Source organism: Larimichthys crocea, chromosome XXI (assembly GCF_000972845.2).
Source record: "Larimichthys crocea isolate SSNF chromosome XXI, L_crocea_2.0, whole genome shotgun sequence".
Lineage (NCBI taxonomy): Eukaryota > Metazoa > Chordata > Actinopteri > Sciaenidae > Larimichthys > Larimichthys crocea.
This window is the reverse complement of record NC_040031.1, coordinates 16,253,595-16,276,455: the sequence shown is the minus strand read 5'-3', so window position 1 is coordinate 16,276,455 and position 22,861 is coordinate 16,253,595. Positions and strand designations below refer to the sequence as shown.

At 39.8% G+C, this 22,861-nt stretch overlaps 1 protein-coding gene across 1 annotated transcript; it reads left to right on the top strand.

The window, feature by feature from the left end:
• The first annotated feature begins 585 nt into the window (after positions 1–585).
• On the top strand, positions 586–22,861 carry ccdc33 (coiled-coil domain containing 33). The gene is made up of 12 exons (XM_027272730.1): positions 586–694; positions 17,165–17,262; positions 18,168–18,373; positions 18,471–18,534; positions 20,414–20,609; positions 21,224–21,312; positions 21,397–21,528; positions 21,628–21,718; positions 22,059–22,183; positions 22,302–22,391; positions 22,501–22,617; positions 22,704–22,861. The coding sequence occupies exons 2-12, from the start codon at positions 17,212–17,214 to the stop codon at positions 22,764–22,766; spliced, it is 1,224 nt and encodes a 407-aa protein (XP_027128531.1). The 5' UTR covers positions 586–694; positions 17,165–17,211; the 3' UTR covers positions 22,767–22,861.

Below are 22,861 nucleotides of genomic sequence, written 5' to 3'. Positions count from 1 at the left end.
AGTTTATTATTATTTCACGATAATAAGTCTGAAATTTTCTAAGTGTGATAGTCATGTGTCAAGCGTAAAGTACCGTAAGAACCTCTGGCATCATTTTTAAGCTGGGCTATGTATGTGACTCTGGCTTGTCTGGACAGAGTTGGTGTCTTCCTGTCTATGTCTCTTCTGCATCTACCGATCTTCTAATAATAGTAAAGCTGTTGCCAAGGTGCAAATGGTACAACTCAATGTTTTATTTATTTTGTTCGCTCAAATGGATTTTCTAGCTGAGTGTCAGAACCTTAATCTGTAGCAGAGATGGCGGTCGACACCCACATCATGTTTTCATGTATGCCTTTTGTGAGCGGGGGTAGCTATTACAAATTCTTATTATTCTGGAAGTCTGAGAGCAATTCTCTATTCCACGGAAGCCACATTTCCATCACCCAATTTAACGTAAATGGAATATTTTTTTTATACATGTAACAGATGTGACAGCTGGACATTTTCTTTGTTATATTTAGTTGCATTTTAATATTTTTGGTACTTTAATTAGTGTTAAAAATAAAACAATGTTTTTTTCTATGTCATTTGGTTTTAAAGGAACAGCAAGATGCTTTCTCCCCCACAAGCAGCAGGATTGGCAGCATTTACAAGATATTTTCCACCCTCCTGCTTCCACCCTCCACACCTGACTGCACAGGGCTGACTTCAGGTATGCTTGTCATGCTCTTTTTGGCCCAGTTTTAATTGGGTTTCCCCCTGAAGTACTTCCAGAAAAACGACAGGATGATGTATCAAAATGCCTCCAGATCAAATCAAAAGCTCTGTGTTTCTCTTGATGGCTGTAGCTGAGCGAGGATGGGCAGGGCATGGCTCACATCCCAGAGTCATGGCGGGGAGCTGGAGTCTGGAGAACCAGTATGTCTTCCTCTCCTCTCTCAGAGAGCTCTGTTTGTCACTCGCTATCACCGTCTGTCACACCACAGAGCGCCGTGGCCACACATTCTCCTCTCATGCATCTTTCCATCCTGGCCATGATGGCATTAGCCTCCCTCACACACTCAGCACCTCAAAGGGGAAACATGTCATCCTTCTCTCCTCGCATGGTGCTAAAAAGGCCCCGCTCCCCCCGAGGGACGTCTACTCTTCCTCTGCCGATCGATCTGCTGAACCTTTGCCTTCATTCATCTACCTACCTATCCGTCTTCCTGCTTCAGCGCTGTGCCATTTGTCTCCAGTCTTTACAACTTGACTGTATGCTCACTGAGGATCTCAATAGATTTTGTTAGTAATCAATATGTTATGTACCTCTCTATTTAGAATATAAATAATGAATATTAGTGGTTCTAATAGGGATCCAAAAGCTGGACATCCTGCACTCGGTGTGTACTCATTACATACAGTGAGTGGAATCCCTCCTGCTGCTGTAAATCTCTCACTTTGTGTAATGTATGCAGCCTGTTTGGATTTTGCTTTCCCTTGCAATTCTCTTCGAACTCTTCCTTAGATTGCTTTTTTTCCCTCTGCATTCAACCCCCACGCGAGTAGTATTGATTGTTCCAGTGCACTAATTATCCTGCTTGGCCTTGGATGTCTCTGTGAACTGCAGTCAGTCTGAACGACATGTCTGGATGTCTTATGTAAAGGGGAAAAAAAACTGTTTCACTTACAGAAGATCCTGATCTTTGTAAAACAAGTGCAACACCTTCTTAAATGTCCACTCTGTCTATCTGTATTCACTTCCTGTGCCACAGAATGAGCGCTTAATTTAGCCGATCAGCACCTATGTGTGGGTGTGCATGTATGAGGGCAGTATTTACATATGCATCCATGCATATCCATGATTAGTCTGTATGTATGTGTTTGTGAGAGTGTGTATGTGTGCACGCGCATGTGGGCAAAAGTACAGGTCGGTACATCCTGCTCTGCCACCATCTGTGCTCAGGCAGGCAACAGGCCACTTAATACACACTCACTCTCTCCATACGTAGCTCTGCGTTTGTTTTCGGTTTTTTGCATGTTTAAAATGTCTTCAGTTCTGCATAACAAAATATGTATGGTAAGACTGTAATTAGGATTGTAAAAGGTAAGGCCGGTTTGATGCCGACATGCATTTAATCGCATTGTACTATCAAAGTATTTTCAAATGTGTTACCACAATTAATGTTGGCAGTTTACCTCTGCTTTCATCGACACCTGTGCTTGGCTTCTGTTTGCTGTCAGAGCTGCTGTGTGCTCAAGCCTGATTCGTCAGGTAGATGCTTCCTGGTGCTAACAAATATATAACTCTAATTGTATAATCTAAAAATATAACAGAGACAAGAAAGAAAGAAAGAAAGAAAGAAAGAAAGAAAGAAAGAAAGAGTGTAACATTTGAAGTTTAGCTAAATGCTGTTTACTTCTTCACGATAATTTTAAAACACATTATGTATAGAACTATATATTCCTTGTAGTTTTCCCTTTTATTTCTTCTTTTAGTGATACTTTTATATAGGTTGTCCTATTTTGTTGTTGATATTCTCTATTAATGTATCTGTTCGTTAATCTGTTGACTCATTTTCAGTGCACGCCGCATGCACTGCATTTCATTGTGTAACCCTGCATTGAATCTTTACATTTATTCAGATGGTCAGAGGAACACTGAATTTGCCAGCCTGATAATCTGTGATATATTACCAATTAAATTATTTTAAAAACATTAAAATATTAATAATATCATCAACATTACTTCATGCACCAGCAGGAAAATGGTCAAGTGTTCACCAACACACAGATGAACCCCTGACCTTCAATTGAATTATACATGTGTTGGCACTACATTACAATTCCAGATACATCCTCACACTGAATGCATTTCCATGATTAGAATTTCAGTTCCGTCTGTAATTGCCAGGAATAATGGCGGTAGATTGGGAATCAATAAGGATCTCTGGAGCCAGTGTCACTGGTGACCTTTGTGTACGCTCAGCCAATGACTGAAGCTCAAAGGTCCCAACGGATAAGCACTCATCAGGCAGCGTGTAAATGACGCTCTTGGCAGTCTCTGTGTGTTTCTAAACAGTGCTCAGCCTGGCAGAACATATAGATGCACCAAAGCAGAGTGTGTTCAGCATGAGCCACAGCTATACATAGTAGCATGAAGTGAGAGTATACTGTAAAAGGGTTAGAGACAGGTTACAGAAAAACGCAGACATAGCAGACATAAATAATTCAGTTGTTGGGCAAAGTATGCAGACCAGCTTTATAAACCCTAATGAGCTGAAACATCTGTCCGCCTGGGGCACATTGTGACCACTCTAGCCCCTCTCCAGCCCAGTCCATTGGAGTCCCTCCGCCTGACCCTCCCCTCAGTTTGGCATCCTTTCCTCACCTGCAGGTGCCCTCCTTCTTTGTGTTCTCTCCCAGGGAGTAAGGCTTAGTCGTACTCAGTATATGAGGATGCACACACCCCAGCGTCAATACCATCTGCCAGCTCCCCTCAGGGCACCAGCCAGGTGCCGGGCACGTTCTCACCCCAGCTATGGCACAACAGCACTGCCTGCTGGGATCAGCCTTACTGTGCCAACTGTTGATCATCATGTCCTCCCATTCCCGCCCAGAGACTCATTATTAACCCAGGGACAAGCTGTGCTTAATATAGATTTACAGTCGACTAAAGATGGATTTTCAGAGTGTGTTTTAATTTTTGATGAATGCAGATGATTTCCCGAAGCCACATTGAGTCTTTGTTGTGTGTTGCTGGGTTCCTGTTTGCTGCAGGTCTCCCAGGTTGTCTCCCTTGAGATGAACCCTGCGTGGAAGCACAGTTTTTTTTTTTTTTTTTGGAATGAGACTGTGCAACCATGTTTACTCGAGCTGCTGCTCTGATGTTGGAGTCCCACTCGACAAGCGCTAGTAACATGGGGATTAAAGTCAAACATGTACAGGGAGAAAACATGAAACTATACAGTTGCACAATCAGGAATGTTTAAACAGTTCAGTTTAGTGTTCCTCGAATCCTTAATCCTTGTAGTGTTTATACAGTGTTGTGATATAAGCAGATAACACAGGAAGCTGATGTCAAGAACAGGACAGAGGGGGGTGAAGGTGGAGAAGCTCCCCTAAGGGTGAGTGAGGGGCCTAATTGCTTAGGCTTCACTTTGTAATACTTCTATACAGCTTTATTTCATTATCTAGGTGGTACAAAATGTGTATAACAAGATTTAAATGTAGCATCTTGACAGCTAAAAAGCCATCCTTTGTGTTTCTTGTTGCCCTCATCTGTCAAGATCATATCTCATTTAGTCAGAGCTGGCAAACAGTAAAACACTGTGTTATTACCTTGTTAATGATATTTTATATTGTCATACATATCTACAATCAGTGGCCACTGTTATTTCAAAATTAAAATGTTCTTTTTTTCCTTAAATAATCTCTACGTTATTAATAAAAACTGTATAATTCATAAGAATAATTAAATCATTAAAACTTTCATTCAGTTGATGTCCCAACAGTGCTCTAAATATTTTGGAAAACCCATTTTAATTTAGACCCTCTGGAGTCTACTCAGTGTTTAGATTGGATAGATTTGAAATTAGATTTGTCAGTTCATAGTTGAGCTAAACCTCTCTCTTCTATTTAAAAGTTTTAAGAATTGTTCCTGTTGAAATCTGCACAAATTTTGATGCTAAACTTCCAGTTTTCGAATAACGGTGTTTCCTTCCTTTCCTTTCCTTTCTTATTTAACTGTTTGGGGAGGGATCTTTGTCTCATTCTGCCCTTTCAATTGTCATTTTAGTTGCACTATAACTTATTATTATCAACTATACTAGATTTTTTCTCTCCACATACAAAACTTTTTTTTTGCAAAACCTTCATGCAAAATAATATCTGTTGTCATCTATATATGTAAAGAAGACTTTCTGCAACCTAAAAGCATGATTAAATAGTATTCAAACACGTTCACTGAGTGTGTGTACACACACATACTCTCAGTGGCCTCTTTATTAGGCACAGTGGTGTAATGTAAGTGAATATTAGAGTCACTAGAGTCCATTTCCCCCTTGTTTTACAATTTTAAATAATTTTGTTTAATCCTAGACGACCACATTTTTCTTACTTCTGTGGTAAAAAATAATATAATCTCAAAAAGGTTGTTGATCATTTAATTTTATAGTCTATATTGATCATCTTAGGGGCTCATTTTATCTCTGTTTTCAGAGGATGCTTGTGTGGTACAAACAACAGTGCCCTTAACTTTAGTAGCTAAACTTGAATCCAATTACAAAAACAGATTTGCTTTCTCAAAGATTCAAGAATAACAAAGCACATATGCATGTCATGAGTCAATTTGCTTCTCTTCTCAGCTCAGTTACTAAAGGAATATGTGTGCCACTTGCCTGGAGTGGGTACTAAACATACTTTATTGCTCTTTAATAATTGCTTTTCAACATTTTTATCCTAATGCAGCACCTTTTATGAGATCTGAGAAAATACCATTTACTAGCTCTTGGGAGCAAAGTGGCAATCTTGGATGTGATGTGTCTCACCACCTATGTTCTCAGTCTGTCCCTCTCCTGCTGTTTGGCTCCTTTATGAGGCCGGATTCATTGGCAAGCTGTAGCCATATGATATTAATAGATCTCTTTGCAGCCCGGATGGCTCTTGTGTGTTATGCTTGTAAGTATTATGTTCCTGGACAATGATTCTCAAAAAGGTATTCCCCAGACTGTCACCTGAACTTCATACTTGAAAGAATGGTGGATATGCACAGAACTGTTTGGCTGACTTCCTTTGCTATCTGCTAGACTATAGAAAATAGAGTTTTTGGTGTTACAATCCAAACTTGGCCTTGTGCTCAAGGTCAAAATGTATAGCTCCATGGAGGGAGACTTCATGCATAATGTATACAATATTGCATTCATTGCTAATTAACACTAACAGGAAAGGATGCCCCCTGATTTCCCCTGATTTTGGTCTCATTTGCATAAATATAATGGGACACAAGAGAGTGTAAAGCCCAACGTCTGTCCTCCCCTAGGGGAGGAGGAGAGGTGTTACTGGTATCTGGGTGCACAAGTGATAATTGTTAGAGGGCTGTTATTCTGACGCCATAAACTAGACGGTGTGAAGTGAACAAAGAGACTGTGGCTAGCGAACAAATGCACCATGAACCTGATACTGAGTCAATGGGAAGATGAAGCTCTTAGTACTCTTTAAAAATGTGTAGATCAATTAGTGCCACCATTACAATTTGCTAACTTCTTTACTTTGACAGATGGACATTTTCCACCGTCTTTAATGGGGAGACAGTGAATGAGATAAATGGCAACGCTTAAGAGAACAGATTGAGATGAAACACCAGTGATTCATCTTTTTTGTAGAAATGCAAAAGCCTTTGATGGAAGACTCTAACAGCTCTGTTACCTAAAACTGGGAATCATAAAAAGGGGTTGAATAATGGTGATGATTTTGGGGCGGAGGGGCTGCGGTTTCTGGGAACTGTGATATATTATTCACAGGGGTGGGGGCCTTAAGTGCCAAATTAATTTGTTTTTTCTTTCCAGTTGAACGGCAGAATAAATGGGCGCTGTCAGTCGTGCAGTAAAGTGCCGTGCATTCATTTAGACAAGTGTTATTGCTGCACTGGAGCAATACGGTTTTAGCAAAGCAGGCCAGCCTGGTGGGTGGAAGCTGTGTAATTATCTCTGGTTCCTATGATGGCAATGATTGCTAAAACAGCCAAGTGGTCCCAGAGCACAGCAGGTGTGACTGTCAGGCAGCAGGTTAGCGGGCCTGTATGTTGATGTGAGTGCACATGAGCAGTCAGAGTGGCAGTGATTGACTGAACAGACCAGTGTTTTATTGTTCATCTGTGATGAGAACTTGTGCAAACCAAAAGATTGGATTAAAAGAAAATGGCTTGAGTTTGATTAATTGCATGGCTAATATAGCCACGAAAAAAAAAACAAAAGACACCCAAGGGATCAAACACCACATATCACACTGAGGTCCTATCCGAACCCTCTCAGCCTCGACCTCAGCCTGCTGCCATACCTTCGATGAAAGCATTAACATGTTTCAGCTTGCCATGTTTCACATCTCTGCATAATGATTTAAAAAATATTTTTCAACAGATTAGTGTTGACAGATATGCCGTGATTAATTCAGACATAGGCAGATGTTTCCATTTTTTTCTCTTTTTCCACCATTTGCGCGTGAGCAGCTCTGACAATGTGCAAATGCAGAAACACAGACATCTGCTGTGTTTCAAAGGACCAGCAGAACTGAAAATGAATACTAATGTCGCCATACCGTATTTATCAGCGTGACATTCAAAGGAGCTAAATGCTCGGCTTATTCTTTGTGATACAGAGGAAACTTTGAAACATGCAGGACTTTCAGTGGTGTGAGTCAGATAGTGGATATGACAGATGTTTGCCAAGAGATATGGCTTCTATTGATGTGCACACACAGCTTAGACTGACAGTTATTTCTTCTGCTGGTTTATTTTCTCATTCTGAATTCCTCTCTGTCTGAATTTCTGTTTATTTTCTGCCTCGGAAGACATATAACTTTCGCAGAAAAGTAATTTTAACTTTCAGGCATAACTGGTATACACACAGAAAACATATGGACAGTACAGTATACACAAAAGGTTTTGTCCTCTAGTAAGTCTCCGCAGTGCAAATACTCACCGGTGCATCCTAACAAGAGTTGTTTCGTCTATTATGTTGCGTTGCTTCGGACATCTCAGAGAGTCAGAAGACGATCTGTTCCTCCTCACATTGTTGCGTGGTGAGGACACTGTTCGAGATGATCAACACTTACTCGGCTGACTAATGAGGTGGATTCAGTAGGGGCAAAGGGTTGGGCTGAACGTCTTTGTTAGACAGGCCTGCAGCCCCCTTCTTTGCAGCCTGCTCCCAGGGGAGGCCTCACAGACTGCCTAATTGAATCAAGTACACATGGTGCCTCCCCCTTCACTGCTGAGCCCCTCCCCGTACGAGAGGAGTGAGAGAAGGAGAGCTCCGGCTTTGATGCTTTTGTTCTCTTCAGCACCATGGACAGCTCCAGGGGGCTTTGCTGCAACTGGTTGCCTGCTGCTGGATGGAGAGGCACATCATCACTGCAGCACTGACAGTCTATTCCTGGCAGGAGATCAGTCTTAGACTCTACAACAACATAAATTACTAGTCCAGCATTGGAAAGCGAGAGCGGGCCAAAGCTCTTTTAAACTGTTTTTCAACCACAGTATAATTCAGGTGTCTGTGGGCAGGTGGCCCAGACAAGCAGTGCAAACAAATGTTAAGAAGACAAAGACAGGACTGTGTGACTACGCATAGCTTAGCGTGATGTATTTCCTCTGTGTCTTCTTCAAAACACGCCCAGACACAGACTGCATGTCGCTGGTTCACATCGCAGTTCAGCACCCTCATTTCAGAGAGACAGATTGAAGTTGTGCTTCAAGGAAAAGTCTGCTTATTATATGGCCTCCAGATGTCAGGTTAATGAATGAATCCATTTGCGAGCCAACATACAAATTGCAAGATACAGAGCAGAGTCTGTCCCTGAGACATGTGCTGTGTCGTCCTGCTGGCAAAGCCCATTTCGGTTTATCCTTTATACTGGAGTATGGTTATTTACATAAACATGTCTTCTGTGCTCCAGTTTTTAAACTTTGATCTGACACAGTTTAAAGGAAGTAAACTAAATCTAATCCATCCTGTATATTTTGGTTTGAAAGTGTTATTTTTGTGTCATATTACAGTCACTCTATGCTCAGGTATTTTACCAGCTAAGCACAGAAAAAATAGTGCAACTGTTTTTAAAATGTGTAACTCTGTTTTGTAGTAGACAGACCTATTAACAATGACTGAGGATGTAAAGCAATTCTGAGCTGTTATTAACAAGACTGTAATCACTTCTGTCTTCGGCAGACATGCAACCATTAACACAACTAAGATCTTTCTTTAATTAAAATAAGATAAATTGTGAAGATAAATTGGATAAGGCTCATAAGTATTTTTACTAGACTCACTGACCATCCAGTAACTCAATCATTAAGCCGTGCCCGGAAAGCACTATTGCAAAGAACTTGGGTCAGATATGTCTAAGAGGCTAAAATGTAATTGTGGAGAACAGCTGGATTAGTCCAGGCGATGTATATCCGCTCCTAATGATATTAGATGGGAGTCTGGAGAATACCTTCCAGCACACAGCTCTCATTTTGATGAGCCATGGGAAGAGCGGACTAAGATGATACAGGGTCCGTCTGCCCGACTGTCAGGGAATATGAGTATTTCATTTAAAACATCTCAAGGTAACACAACCACTCAAACTAATGTGGTAATATTTTTTAAACATGTTTCTATAACATCAGTATTTAAAATGCTGATAGTTTTAATGTGAGGGGATAATGCATTGAATGGTATTAAACATCCAGGATCTCTATTGATCTCCGTACCATCTTTCCTGCTTGAGGCAAGCCAGGAGGAAGGGTCCTTTACTCATATTGTCCCTCCCAGACAAGAGTACCACACCCAGCTCTCTGTAAATCCTGCTGCCGGACTACTAACATGACAATACAACATGATTCGGTAAAGTAATTTTTAAAATAAATAGGTCAATGTTGATGTCATATCACTCACATGCATTCTCTTCACTTGTGTTAGATTTGTAATAGTAGAGTTATGTGTTTTAAACTACATATCGATTGTAAATCTACATGGGCTTTCAAAAGTGTTTTGACTGAGATTGATCAATATCCACTCTGAGTACAAATTTCAAATTCATCAGGCCTCCTTATATAATATTGATTTTGTGCAATGGCTGCCCTGAAAAGAATCTGATTACTTTTTCCTCCATCCGTCAGAACAAACAGAAGCAGCAGTCAGGTAGATCTGCTGGGCATTAATACTTCCACATTGCCTTTTTGCGATGTATAACCGATGGGACCGACGGGCATACATGTGTAGATAAAGATGTGAAGGAAAGAGAGGAATAGGATTTTGTCAATCTTCTTACCTGTGATCTCTCCATTTTTAATTATCTATCACCCTATCTATTGCCGGCTTAAATAATATTAATCTCACACATGATATCAATCAGAATTTAGTCATTGCCATGCATTTGGCTGTCAAACTGGTCTCTAAGTGTCACCATCATGACAGCTATTATTTCTATAATAACATTAAGAATGTGTTAAAATCCTTTCTGTAATTTTTTATTGGCAGGGTTCTAGTACTCCCTACAGGCAGGACCCCAGGTTCAGATGCAGCATAATGTATGCAGTCCTACTCCAGCAGAGCTGCAGCAGTACAGTAATTTCCGAGCCCCCCGCCGCCGGGCACTGTTGTGGTTTGAGAGTATTGCAGACAGTGGGATGGCAAATGTGGAACTGGTCTTGAATAGTAATAGCTTTACAGACACTTTCCACACATTGCAGCTGTGCAGTTTAGACACAGCAGAGTGAGCAACCCCTTTCATAGAGGCAGTTCTCACACACACAGAGGTTAGTGTCGGTTGATCGGCTAACATGGGTGAAATGGGGCCACAGTGACATCTAGTGGCTTTGTATTGTCACAGTGTGGTGTGGATTGTAATTATCTTGTTTGTTTTGACTGCTTCAATCATTAAAGACACATTGCCCTGTGATGAAATTATGTTTTCCAGTGAAGAAACATGGGTAAGTAACAGAAAAGCTTTTTCTTATGTGGGATATATTCTTCTTATTATGACTCTACAACCTTGAATGTCTGGCTCTTTCTTTTCTCATAAATGACTTTTCCCATACTGTTGTGATTTCCCATCTGTGTCTTTTTTTCCATTACTTAATGAAATTGAAGACGTTCTGTAAATAATGCAATCAACAAGGTCAACAGGTATTGGACGCTGTAGGCAAAACCGATATGACACGAGCTGGCCTTGACTGACAAAAGCAGAGAGAAAGGCGATGGAGCAAACCAGGCATGTGTGGGAAGGGGGGACATGCATGTGGGTGGTTCAGTCTGAGTCTTAATACAAGAGCTGAGAGCTTTAGAGACCTTGAACACTAAGGGTCATCACAAGCCAAGGTTCTAATGGCGATTATATGGAAGAGCTCCAAGAAAGTGTTTATTATTAACACATGGCATAAGCAAGAAAACACCATAATAAACATTTTAATCAGTGTTCATCATTTATAACATGGTAACAAAATACAGAAAAGAGAAATTTACATAAATTTCCTGTTAGATTCTACATTTAATAGACACCAAAGTCATTAAGACCGCTCTTAGCGGGTTTATTTACTGCTAATTCCTCAGTTGTTTACCTCATTCTCCTGTTGCTCGCTGATAAGAATGGAGTGGGGATGCAGGGACATCCTTGGCTCCTGTCTGGCGTGCAGGTTGGGCTGGGCTGCTCTGTTTGAAGTGCCGTGCAGATGCCTGTATCTGTACTCTGCAGCTGGAGCAGACCGTGTAGAACAGATTTAAAGCTGTCCTGGTATTCCCACCTCAGCTAAATGTGTAACCTCACTATCGCGTCTGAATACAGATGTGCTACTGTTGTTGCTTCACAATGAAGCTATCCCGTACGTGTCAGCTATTGTCTAGCTTGTCTTCTATCAGCTCAGATCCATCTAATGGCCCATCATCTGTCCATCTATACAAAGCTGGCAATCATGAAACTGTGCTGAATAGTCCAGCCTGGTCATTAAAGATCAGAGCATTGTCTTGCACAAAAAAACGTTGGAGGGTTAACTTCTCTATTTTGCATTCTTATCTGATTTTAGAATAAATTATGTACCTAGACTGCACAATAATACCCCCGTGCCTTGGCTGGCCTCAGTCAATATGAAGCTAATGTAAGTCTTTAACCCTCGGATGGACCCCTGGCTAATGCCATTAATTCCTTTCTACACATGACAAATGGCACTTTTCCAAGGTTGCATAGAAGCTATGACTGATGAATGCAAACCATACAGCACTCTACAAAGCCATCTCCCCCACAGTAATGTGCACACTGGAATAGGAACAATTTATGTGGTCATCATTTGGGTTCATTGACCCTTTCTTTACTTGCAGTTGCTCTACTGACCTGTTCTCCCATAGAGGGATAATCAAGATGCAGGCCGCTGGCTTTCAGACACAGATAAGTGTTTTCGGGATATCCATCTCCTGACAGAATGCCGAGTGGAAGTTGGTCTTTCTCTCTAAGCTTTGCAATCGCATCGGTTGACTTGTGTGACCTCAGACCCATGTTTTCGGGAAGAGGTGTGTAGCTGGGTGTTGACATAATTGCATCACTTGTCTCCCTTCTGATGTAAATTCAATCACACTGACAGTCTTGCCAAAATAGGAATGATGTATTACACAACAGGTACGCCTACCACTCCCTCATCAATCTTCATGCCCTTTTCACAGCCTCGGACACAATGTGGCATGCTTTTAATTTATTTGAAGCTTAGATGTTTAATTCATTTGAACGTTTTTGCTGGATAATTGTTGTCATAGCTACCCAACATGATTTTCAACTAGATGCCCTTTAACTCTAAATAATGTTAGAAAGCAATAATCTTACCAATAATTAAAAATAATCAAACCTGCTGAAATGTTTTGTTTTTATGTTTTTTTTCAGATGTTGTTACACTATTCTCATAATTTCCATACTTTCACTCCTGGGGGGTCCTGGTTGGGTACAGGCAATGTTATGAGTTTTGATGTTTCTCTGTACTATTCAACAGCAAGCTGGCTTCAGTAAATGTCAACTGGTGTGTTAGTCATTAAGCTTTGCTTGTATAGCATTTTGGAAAGGTCATGTGGAGCTGGCGGGAAAAAGTCACTGATACTTGCTGTGCTGTGGCTGACTGCAACAAGGATGCCCGCCTGCTGCTGGCAAGGTTTTAGGGCTGGTTTAGATTGCTTTATTGTCCCCAGAGGCTTAGTCATACTTGTTATACATGTTCGCATATTTGATAAGGATCAAGGAATTTACAGGACACACACAAGATTTACAGGATAGTAAATAAAGTACACTTCTATTAATATATATCAGTAGAAAATCAGTGCCTTCATATGTTATACCTTTGTTTGCTTTTTTGTTTTCATTAAAAAGTGTAAAAATCTGTTTTGATCTTTTACACCCCTCAGATAATTCAAACCACAAGTCTGAACTATTATAATAATGGATTATGTTTCATCATTAAGTGTGATATTGGACTTTTTAGTTAGTAAAAGATTCAATGACTTCATTTACCACTGACTAATTACAATATATTAACTGGATATTCTCCTTAAGATCTCTAAAAAATCTTTTGATAGTCTTGCAACAAACTGCAGTTCTTTTAAGGATCCATGATTATAATTCGCTGCTTTATGCCACACTAAACATCCAGTTCATTATTATTTTTTGACTGATTTAACTGAAGTTAAACGTTATATTAGGGGCTCAAGAAAGGAAGGAACTCCACTCATTTCCTTTGTTTTACGGGGGGGTCTTTACTGTTAACAGTTAGAGGATTAAACCTATGTGTGAGGTCATATTGTAGCTTCATTGCCAACATCCCACTGTTGTTACTGAGCTGTATATTTGGATGCACTCATTCACCCACACTATTCATTATATTTAGGGCCAGGCCTGCTTTTACGTGCATGCCCTGTTTGTTTATGGAGCACTGTTACTTCACGGCAGCATAACCGTAATTGACAGACGTTGATTTACTGATAATCCTTGGCTTTGCTCTCACATTGGACCTCATAAGGAGCGTCATTGGCTCTCAGCCTCACACGTCCTTGAATCAAAGCTGCATGTTGCCCTTGACACAAACCTCTCTCTCTCTCTCTCTCTCTCTCTCAATCCCTCCTCTCACTATGGGTCGCACTCTCTCTTTATTGCCTTATTTTGAAAACCTTTATACCCACAGAACAGCTCACTGCAGATGTGATTTTATTTTGCTGACAGAGCTCAGATATGATTACATATGGAGCAAAATGTCATTTTCTCAGGGGAGCCCTGTAATTACATTTTTTTAATGCCACAAGACACAGTTTAGTCACAGCTGGTTGAAACAATTATTAGTTTAAATTCACTTTGTTTTTAAATGCAGATCAGCTATTACCAATTTAACTAAATTAGAATTTAAAAATTAATTTTCCCGAATATAATTTAATGCTACAATTAGCAAAGCTTTTATTGTTTGGTGTGTAAATTGTATAACATAATTATGCAGATGAGGTTAGTATATAAAAAAATGTTAACAGTTAAATAAAATGCAACTATTACACATAGTAGTATATTTATTTAGTATATATCAATCCATCCTTCCATTTTCCTGTAACTATTTTTTCTTATCAGGGTTGTGGGAATGGAGCCTATCCCATCTGACACTGGGCTAGATGCAGGGTATAATCTATATTTTCTATGCATTTTAAAAAGGTATTCAAACATGAACATTTCATCTTTGCATATCTTAATACTATTTATAATAACTTATTTTTATATTTGTGAGTTACAGTTGCCATGCCCATCACTTTATCTCGATGAGTAGGCTTTGAAAACATTTCCCAGCATATCCTGTGTGTAAAAAAAAAAAAAAACACCTGTCTCCATCTGTATTCAGTGAGAGAAATTATTGTTGTAAGATGTCAGACATCAGTCATTAGTGCTAATTAATGTTGATGATGGCTCTTGCTTGACTAAGTGACTGAAATATTGTTGTAACCAATAGAGTGCATAATTATGAGCACTTGTAGTACTACAATGGAGAAATGTCTTCTTGTTAAACATCAGTACAACTATATATGCTATTGCTTCTCTCTTCTAATCCCATTATTTCCTGGTTAAGATCTCCACTGCAGTAACACAGATGAGAAACTGAACAGCCTGTGGTGAAGAGAGACCAGGTGTGAAAACCATTGCAAACTTTTTTTCTCCTTTCTGCTTCGATTGCCATCAATTTTCCAACACCCCTTGTACCTCTGTGTCCATTAGCACATTACAAGTATTTCCACTCGGTTTGTCACATGTGGATGACGGCATGGGAGGGTTGAGGAGGATGGTGCTTTTAAAGGAAAGAAGGACGAGGAGGATGCTGAGGTCAAATGTGGAAAAAAAGTGAAGGAAAAAAAAAGAGTAAAGTCTGGGTCGGATGAAACATTGAAGGGAAAAAAATAAAAGGTGGTGGACAGGAAAGGTGGAGTATGTGGATGTGGAGAAAGCTCCTGGGAGCTGCCTTGCTCTGGCAGGCTAATTGAAGCTCTGTGTGGCAGCGGACTCTGAGCTGTCACTCCAATGAAGAGCCCATTTGCCGCATTTTGCAGGCTGTGTGCTGAATTCTGATGATGTTACAGAAACCCCAGGCCACAGATCGACACCATGTCACTGAGACCCTCCTCCCTCGGTCTCCTGCACTGGGACACACATCCCATTCCCCTCCCCAGCTCTCCACAGATTATATTTAACAGGGTCAGATGCATTCTGAACACGAGCAGCGACTGCAAAGCAGGACACGTGAATCTGAATTATTTTATTCTAAGGATTTTGTAAATTTCACAAGCGATCTCATACATAAAAATGTGATATTAGACTCCGGGAAGTGTTTTCACTTGTGCAGGTTTTCCCGTGTGGAATTAGGAGAGATTATGTCTTCTAGCAGAGCACATAGCTGCAAGCATCCAGTAAATTATTTATCATGAATTAAAGCAGTCAGTTATGAAAATATGCATCTAAAAATTAAACAGAGTGGGATATTTTTATATGTGAGGCTGTAGCTGAGATATTCATGCACATGATTGGCAATATTGAATAAAATTGAATTACATTTGTGATAATAAATAGTTATTTAGTATATTTTTTTCATTCCACTAAGCTGATTTGTGTCCAACACAATTACTTGCCTGCAGGCAATTAAAAATGTGAAAGGGCAGGGAAGTTTGCATTACTGTCAGGTTTATATATTTACTCTCATGTATTGTACATATCATAAATATGTAAACAACAGAACATGTTTTACAGATAGTATAAATGGACACTGTAAAGCGAATCACAGTCAGTCTTTTGAATCATTGATGACTCTTTGTCCCTGCGCCCACCTTTATTATCCAGTTTCAATCAGATCCTGTGCCATCAGTGATGTCTGTTCCAGCCTCCTAATGAGTTACCCAAGCAGGACAGGTATTGATCCATGCTATTGAAGGTTCCACATACATTTGCATATAAGCAAGTGCACACACAGACTTTTGACAATTTACTCTTTAGTAACTGTGTATAGCACATTTCATACACAGAAGGGTTTTTAAATGGTTTGTGTTTTGCTTAAGCAGTACAAATTTGTCAACCATAGATGAACACTGTCCCTCTTTTCTGAAAGTTTTAAGATTTGTAATTTGTTTTTGTTTTGACAATATGTTTCTATCTTATTTTATTTCAAAAACAATAATTTCGGTCTGAATGCAACAAGTCTTTGCTGAAATGAAATATTTCTGTTGCACAGTATTAGTGACTTGAGATCAGACTCTCTGAGTGAAGCTGGGAATAAATGATTAGAGGGAGCCACAGGTGCTGCACAGCGTGTCACTTAGAAATCATTAGTCAGTCGCCATCAATCTGCTCATCCAGATTCATGAGGGGGCTGGTATTTACTGAACAGAAACCCCCCTTTGATTTCATTGATTATTACACGCTGCTTCCACGTATAAACACAAGGTTTGATTTTGTTTTTCTTAACAGGAAGATGCAAAAACACACAGAAAAACATTTTTACATCAGTACAAGTAGCAATACCACAATGCAGAAATATTCTCTTTCAAGTAAAAGTCCATTATTCGGAATGCCACTTAAGTAAAAGTATAGTTTAGAGTAAAAATACACATGTATTATAGGATTGATTGATTTATACATTCATTTGTAAGCATCACTTTACCACTGCAGCTGGTAAAAGTGATGAAGGAATTTGATAAACTTGCAGTCTAGAGATATCAGTTAATGTAGCGATTTACTTTCTGCCACTGCAAAAGAGAGATTTCTATGAAAACATGTTGTGTGTAATTCTTTTGCTTTGAGCCCTGTTTAGTATGAAACACGATACTACAGTATGCCATGCATACAAATGACTGAATCCCTCTCATTGGCCCTGAAAGTTGCTACGGTTTGTTTGTTGTGGTTACAGGTTGATTGTTTTAACCTTAATGACAGCGCTTCAACTTTCACATCCACCATACAGTAAGCTACGTGTTGACTCTGCTGAAGGACTCTGACATTTTCAGTTGGATGAAGGCCTCGAAAAAGACAAAATCACTCAGCAACCCTGCAGCTTCAAAGGTAGGCTCTCACAGTGTGGAGGTATTTGTGTTGGAGGGAGAGTCTGTAGGAGAATAATAGATAATGACTCTTGTTTCATGTTTTCCTTTTTCTTTGAATTCGTGCTACCTGGCAACCACAATCATTGACAGTGCCCATTGTATATGCAGGGATCATACTTGAATGGCTTTAGGGTTATTGACTAAGAGCTCTCTTGTTATAGAGTGGGCATTGCATGCACAGTGATGTAACAGACTTTATATTCAAGAGATGAAAAGGTAGAACAGGCCACACACAGTGAATATTGAGAGGTCATAGACTGGTTTTGGATAAAAGCTTTCATTTTCTGTAAAAACAGTAGATTTAAGGTTAACAGTACTCCTCCCACATTGTGATAGAAGAGAATTTAAGCATTTTGCTTATACAACTAACAGCCAGCATATGCCAAAATGAATGCTCCTTGAGTTTGGTGTCTGTTTAGTCTATAGCCTTTTTGTATCTTTGCGCCCTAAAGACTCCACTGCTGTATGTATAACAATGATAAGGACAGGAACTAAAAAATAAAACCCAAAGTGAAATATGTAGGAGGTTGATAAGCCTCCCTTCTTATGAAGAAGGTGGTATTGCTTACGCGTAGGGTCAATTAAACTCTTCAAACTTCTTTAGAGACCCCTTATGAACAAATGTCTCACATTCCTCGTAGACTAATTTGTAAGCACAACTGAGACCTCTGAGACCTCAAACAAAAGTATACATCATTTTGCATAACAGACTTTCTAATTCTCAATAAATGCAACGTGTTTAAATAGGGCCAGGGGGCTCCTGGACCCTAAACAGAACATTAGTTATTTAAGAAACAATTTCTAGCTCAGCATGGAGATAGATCTTTTCAGTTAAAAACGATATCCTTTCAATTTTCTCTTCAGCTTCAGAAGGATGGATACCATCTCCCATCCCATGATGCCCTGTCACAGATCCTACCAAATTACCGCCAACTTTTCAGAGGAGAGAAGACTGATCTCCACAGAGCAGCACAACAAGAGCCAGACACACCAGTTGAGAGGCCGGAGGCCACGCAGTCCGACAAACCCAACATGAACCACACATATCAAGTACATCATCCTCATAAACGGTAAAGCAGACAACTTTTACTGTGACAATCATAAAATGATTTTTTGTGGATTAATTTAACAAATGATTATTTTTAATTAAATGTGTTCATGCCTTAGACCCCCACTGCATGACTTTGAGGATGATCCCCACATGGCAGAGATCACCAACCTTCAAACTAAGGTGATTAGATCTAATCAATACCTAAACTCTGGAATCAATCAGTGAAGCAATTCCCACTGTCACATTTAGTTAGTGAACAGTGACACGAGATGCTGACAGCAGACAGTAGAATAGATTAACATTTTCCCGACTGAATGCACTCAAAGCGGGTCGAGTTGATGAGGTTGAAACTTGTGCCGGGATGTTATTTATGCATATCTTGACATTTTAGAGGTTTTCTTTATCATTTATTTTTGTAATTTAATTCACTGCTTAGATCTGTGGGTTTGCTGAAAGCAAGTAGATTGTATGTAAAATAACTTTCTAAGATTTTAATCAATTGTATGATTTCATAGTAACAGCGCATGCATTTACTGTATAATGGCCTACTGTTGTGATGATGGTTTGGGAAGCCTAATTAATTATCACATCTTCACAATTCAACCCAGCTGCCTTCTGTCTGTGATACAAGTGTCCTAGAATGACAGTGTGCATGACAGCAAGGCCACTCTAACGTCTTCAAATCATAGAGAGGGGAGGGAGCCTCCAGTATTCACATGCAGAGACAGAGACTCCCTTTTTGTTTTGACACATGATGGGACTTTCCAGACTCATCATGGGGAGCCGTCCTTTCCATCATGCCTGTGAGCCCCCCAGCAGCGACACTGTCTCATCTACAGTCATGATTGTCACCCTGTCCCTGCCCTTTCAATTAGATGCTCAATTTCACCCTTGTGTCCCACGGGAGTCACAACCACACCATCCGAGATTGGAATCCCCTAATCGTAGCCCCCCCTCCTCATACATGCAGCTGGACCCAGCTCTCAGTCTCCATTCAGCTCAGTGTGATAAAGGAGAACGTGCCAGAGCAGAGAACAATGAGCATATACAAGCTGCTAGACAGCACACACATACCGTACACACACAGAAATGTCTTGATTGAACAGTGTGATACCTGGAAAGCAGCTCTCTTGGAAGCTTAAGTCAGTGGAGAATTTCACATATTACCAAACTGAAATAAAGACATGGAGAATGTAAAACGAACTGAGAAAAATGTAAAAGATTTTTGTAAAATGTTTGTTTTTTAGTCCTGTCTTGTTGAAATACTCTTATGAATTTGGCATGTGTTTTGCTCTACAGTTCAGCTAACAGGCTTTCACAGGAGGGTGGCTGCATGAATGCATGACTAGGATTTAATCCGAAATCCCCAGCTCTCATAACAAAAGACAGGACTACAAGATAGGCTACTATTGTCCTGCTGGATTTAAGGAGCTGGAGTCATGTATTTATTATACCAAAACCTTAGACAGTTACAGGAACATTGCACTTTATGGCATAACACTGTCTTTCTGCTTTTAATGCTTTTAAGCGTGTCTCATTTTATATTCTTATCCAAAACCAAGACAAATCAATCATTTATTGATATTCTGAGTTTTGTGACAAACTATTCATGCAATATGTATTTGTTGCTGGAATGTTTTTTAATTCTATTCTTAATATATAAACATGTCTTGCTGACAATATGCTGGGGTCAACTCGTATAGATGGGGTTGAAGAGACATCTAGTGGTGGTGATCACATAGAACAACTCAGCATTAAATTTTCAGATTTCTGGGAATATTTTGTGCCATATTTTTTCTTCCTGAAAAAGATGTGTATGAGACAGGCAATAAAAAAGCCAGTGATTCTAGCTATGACCCTGAGAGATTGGGAGATGTTTTTTTGTCCTCTTTGCATTTTACACCAACCTTGATGGAACTCATAAAACTCACACTGATACATTTTCAACATAGGATTAGCATTAAAAGGGATTCAACTTTTATTGTTTTAACAAACTTTAACAAATATCCCATTTCAACCACAACTGGTGTGAGTCTGACTGTCCACATCTCTCCATCAGGAGATGGAAAATTATCGTTCAGCCATGAGTAAGATGGCAGAAGACATCATAGCACTGAGGACACAGGTGGTGACGTTGGAAGGAGAAAACAGCCAGCTCCGCATCAATATGTCTCTGCACCAGGACCTTGGCCGAGACCTGCTGGACGACACAGACATAGACGTCATGACCAAGGCTGAGATTGCTGACCGTATAGGTTTGCCACAGCAGGGCACTTAATTACTTAACCATACATTATCTATTCATTAGCTGCCCTAAATGAGCCTGAACCAAAAAAAAAACACACACACAAGCAATAATTGATATTTTTTTCTGCCAATCAAAATGTGTAAAATGTAGAAAAATGTCAGAACGTTTACTATCCAGCCAGCAGCTGTTGAACCTGGATTTTCATTGGCAGATGAAGCAGTGACTCGCTGCGTACTTGCTAAACCTTGTGGATGTCTGTTTCCAAGCTGACTTTGCTGTTGTATGATAAGACAGCTCATTAAGGCCACGGGCCCTGATAAGCTCTGTGGGTAGCACAGCCCTTATCTGCTGAGGACAGTTTGTGACCCTGAGTGAAAGAATGTTTCTGAAGGTCTCGCATTAACCATTAATTTATTCAAATAAAAGCAACAGGACTAGATTTAAGTCCTGTACATATTGCTAAAGCTTTATTAATGGGTGTTTTGATCACTATTGTTCAAATGTCCAAACCTCAGAACTCATTTTAAATTTGAAAGTCACTATAACTTAACTTTCATACTTGTGTGATGTGACATCTGTGTATCATTGCCCAGATTTATGCTGCTGTTTGTTCTTTTGAAGCCTCTCTGAAATTCAAGCTGGCCAGTGAGACCAGTAAGGCTGCCTCACAAAGGGACAGGATCCAACAATTGCAGAATGACCTAATCAAGGTTAGAAGATACATGTGACACAAATCAAACTTAAACAATTCATGTCAGTGTATAGGTAGTGTTATAGTTTCCTATGTTGTGCAGAAGAATGACAGTGAAAAGGAGCTACTGACACTTCAGAGAGTTCAGCAGCAGCAGGAGGAGTATTTGCAACGCCACCAGAGTCGCTTGGCAAAGACTGCAACATTGGAGGCCACAGTGAAACAGCAGGAAAAGGTGAAAGGTCGGCTACAGTGTCTGCTTTCTGTTATAACTATTGATTGAAATGTATGTTAAGATAACATCCTGTATACTTGTTCCATCCCAATTTTTCAGGTCATTGAGAAGATGGAGAAAGCATTAGAGAGAAAACTAGGAGAAAATAAACAGAGTGGTGACAAGAGGCTGGCGGTGAAAAAGCAAAGAGGTAGGTGGAATCAGTAAAACAAGGGGACAATAGGTGATCTCTCCAACATTTGTAGTAGCCAGAATAACTGTAAATCCTGTCCATACTGTCATATTACCATACTTATATTTATACTAATACCTCTGTTTACAGTGTGCCATGTTGCCACACGGATGTCTTTAGCTTGTATATATTTTTAGATTTGTATATTTTTATTTTATATATTTTTTTACTTATATTTTACTTCATTTCTATGCTGTTTGGGATAAGAGAGAAACGTAATTTCGATGCTCTGTATGTCCTGTACATATAGCAGCACTGACAATAAAGTTGACTTTGAACATCTCTTAATGCTGTGCAGGTGAGACTGACCGCATGAAAGAAGAGATAGAGTCAGCCCTGGTAGCAGAAAACATTCGTCTCAGAGAAGAGCTGGACAGGATTCGACGTCAGCCTGCCCCTGTCATGATACAACCATCAGCACAGGTGCTCCTGCTCATTCAAGCCAGTATTTAAACAGTGTCAAAACAGTTTTGAACTTTGACCTCAGTTATGTCTTGAGGAGTATATTGTAAACCTCAGAGTGCTGTGTGTTCCCCCTCAGGCAAAAGACCCACTGCCACTCAAGGAGAGGCTGAGTTTACTGAACAAACTGGAGAAGGCTGAGGCAAGAGTCCAAACACTGGAGGCTCAGGTGAAAATTCAGATACCCTTCTTGTACTGTATATGTTTTATCAACATACTAAATCACTGATTACTGTTTTTCACATGTGTGAATGTTTTGCCTCTGCATGTATTTACAGCTAAAGGAGAACTCTAGTTTATGGGGGAGACAGAAACAAGAAATGTTGACCAAACTGAGTGAGCACAGGCACGGCTTCGTCCGAACATCCACCACAATCCTCCATAATCTTCCTTCGGTCAGTTGAGTGCAGTTAGCCTTTGTTTTGTGTAACACGCACTGTGTATGACGTACTTGACATGGATTAATTTCTGCTTTTTACAGAGGTCTGTATCAGATTCATTGTATCAGAAAACCAGACACAGGAAGCAGAAGCCTGTAAAATGAATTAATGAGACATACACATGCAGACACACAAGGAGAGACATCTTTGATATAATGTTCAAAATAAGGTATTTTCATTTAATAAATATATTCAAATG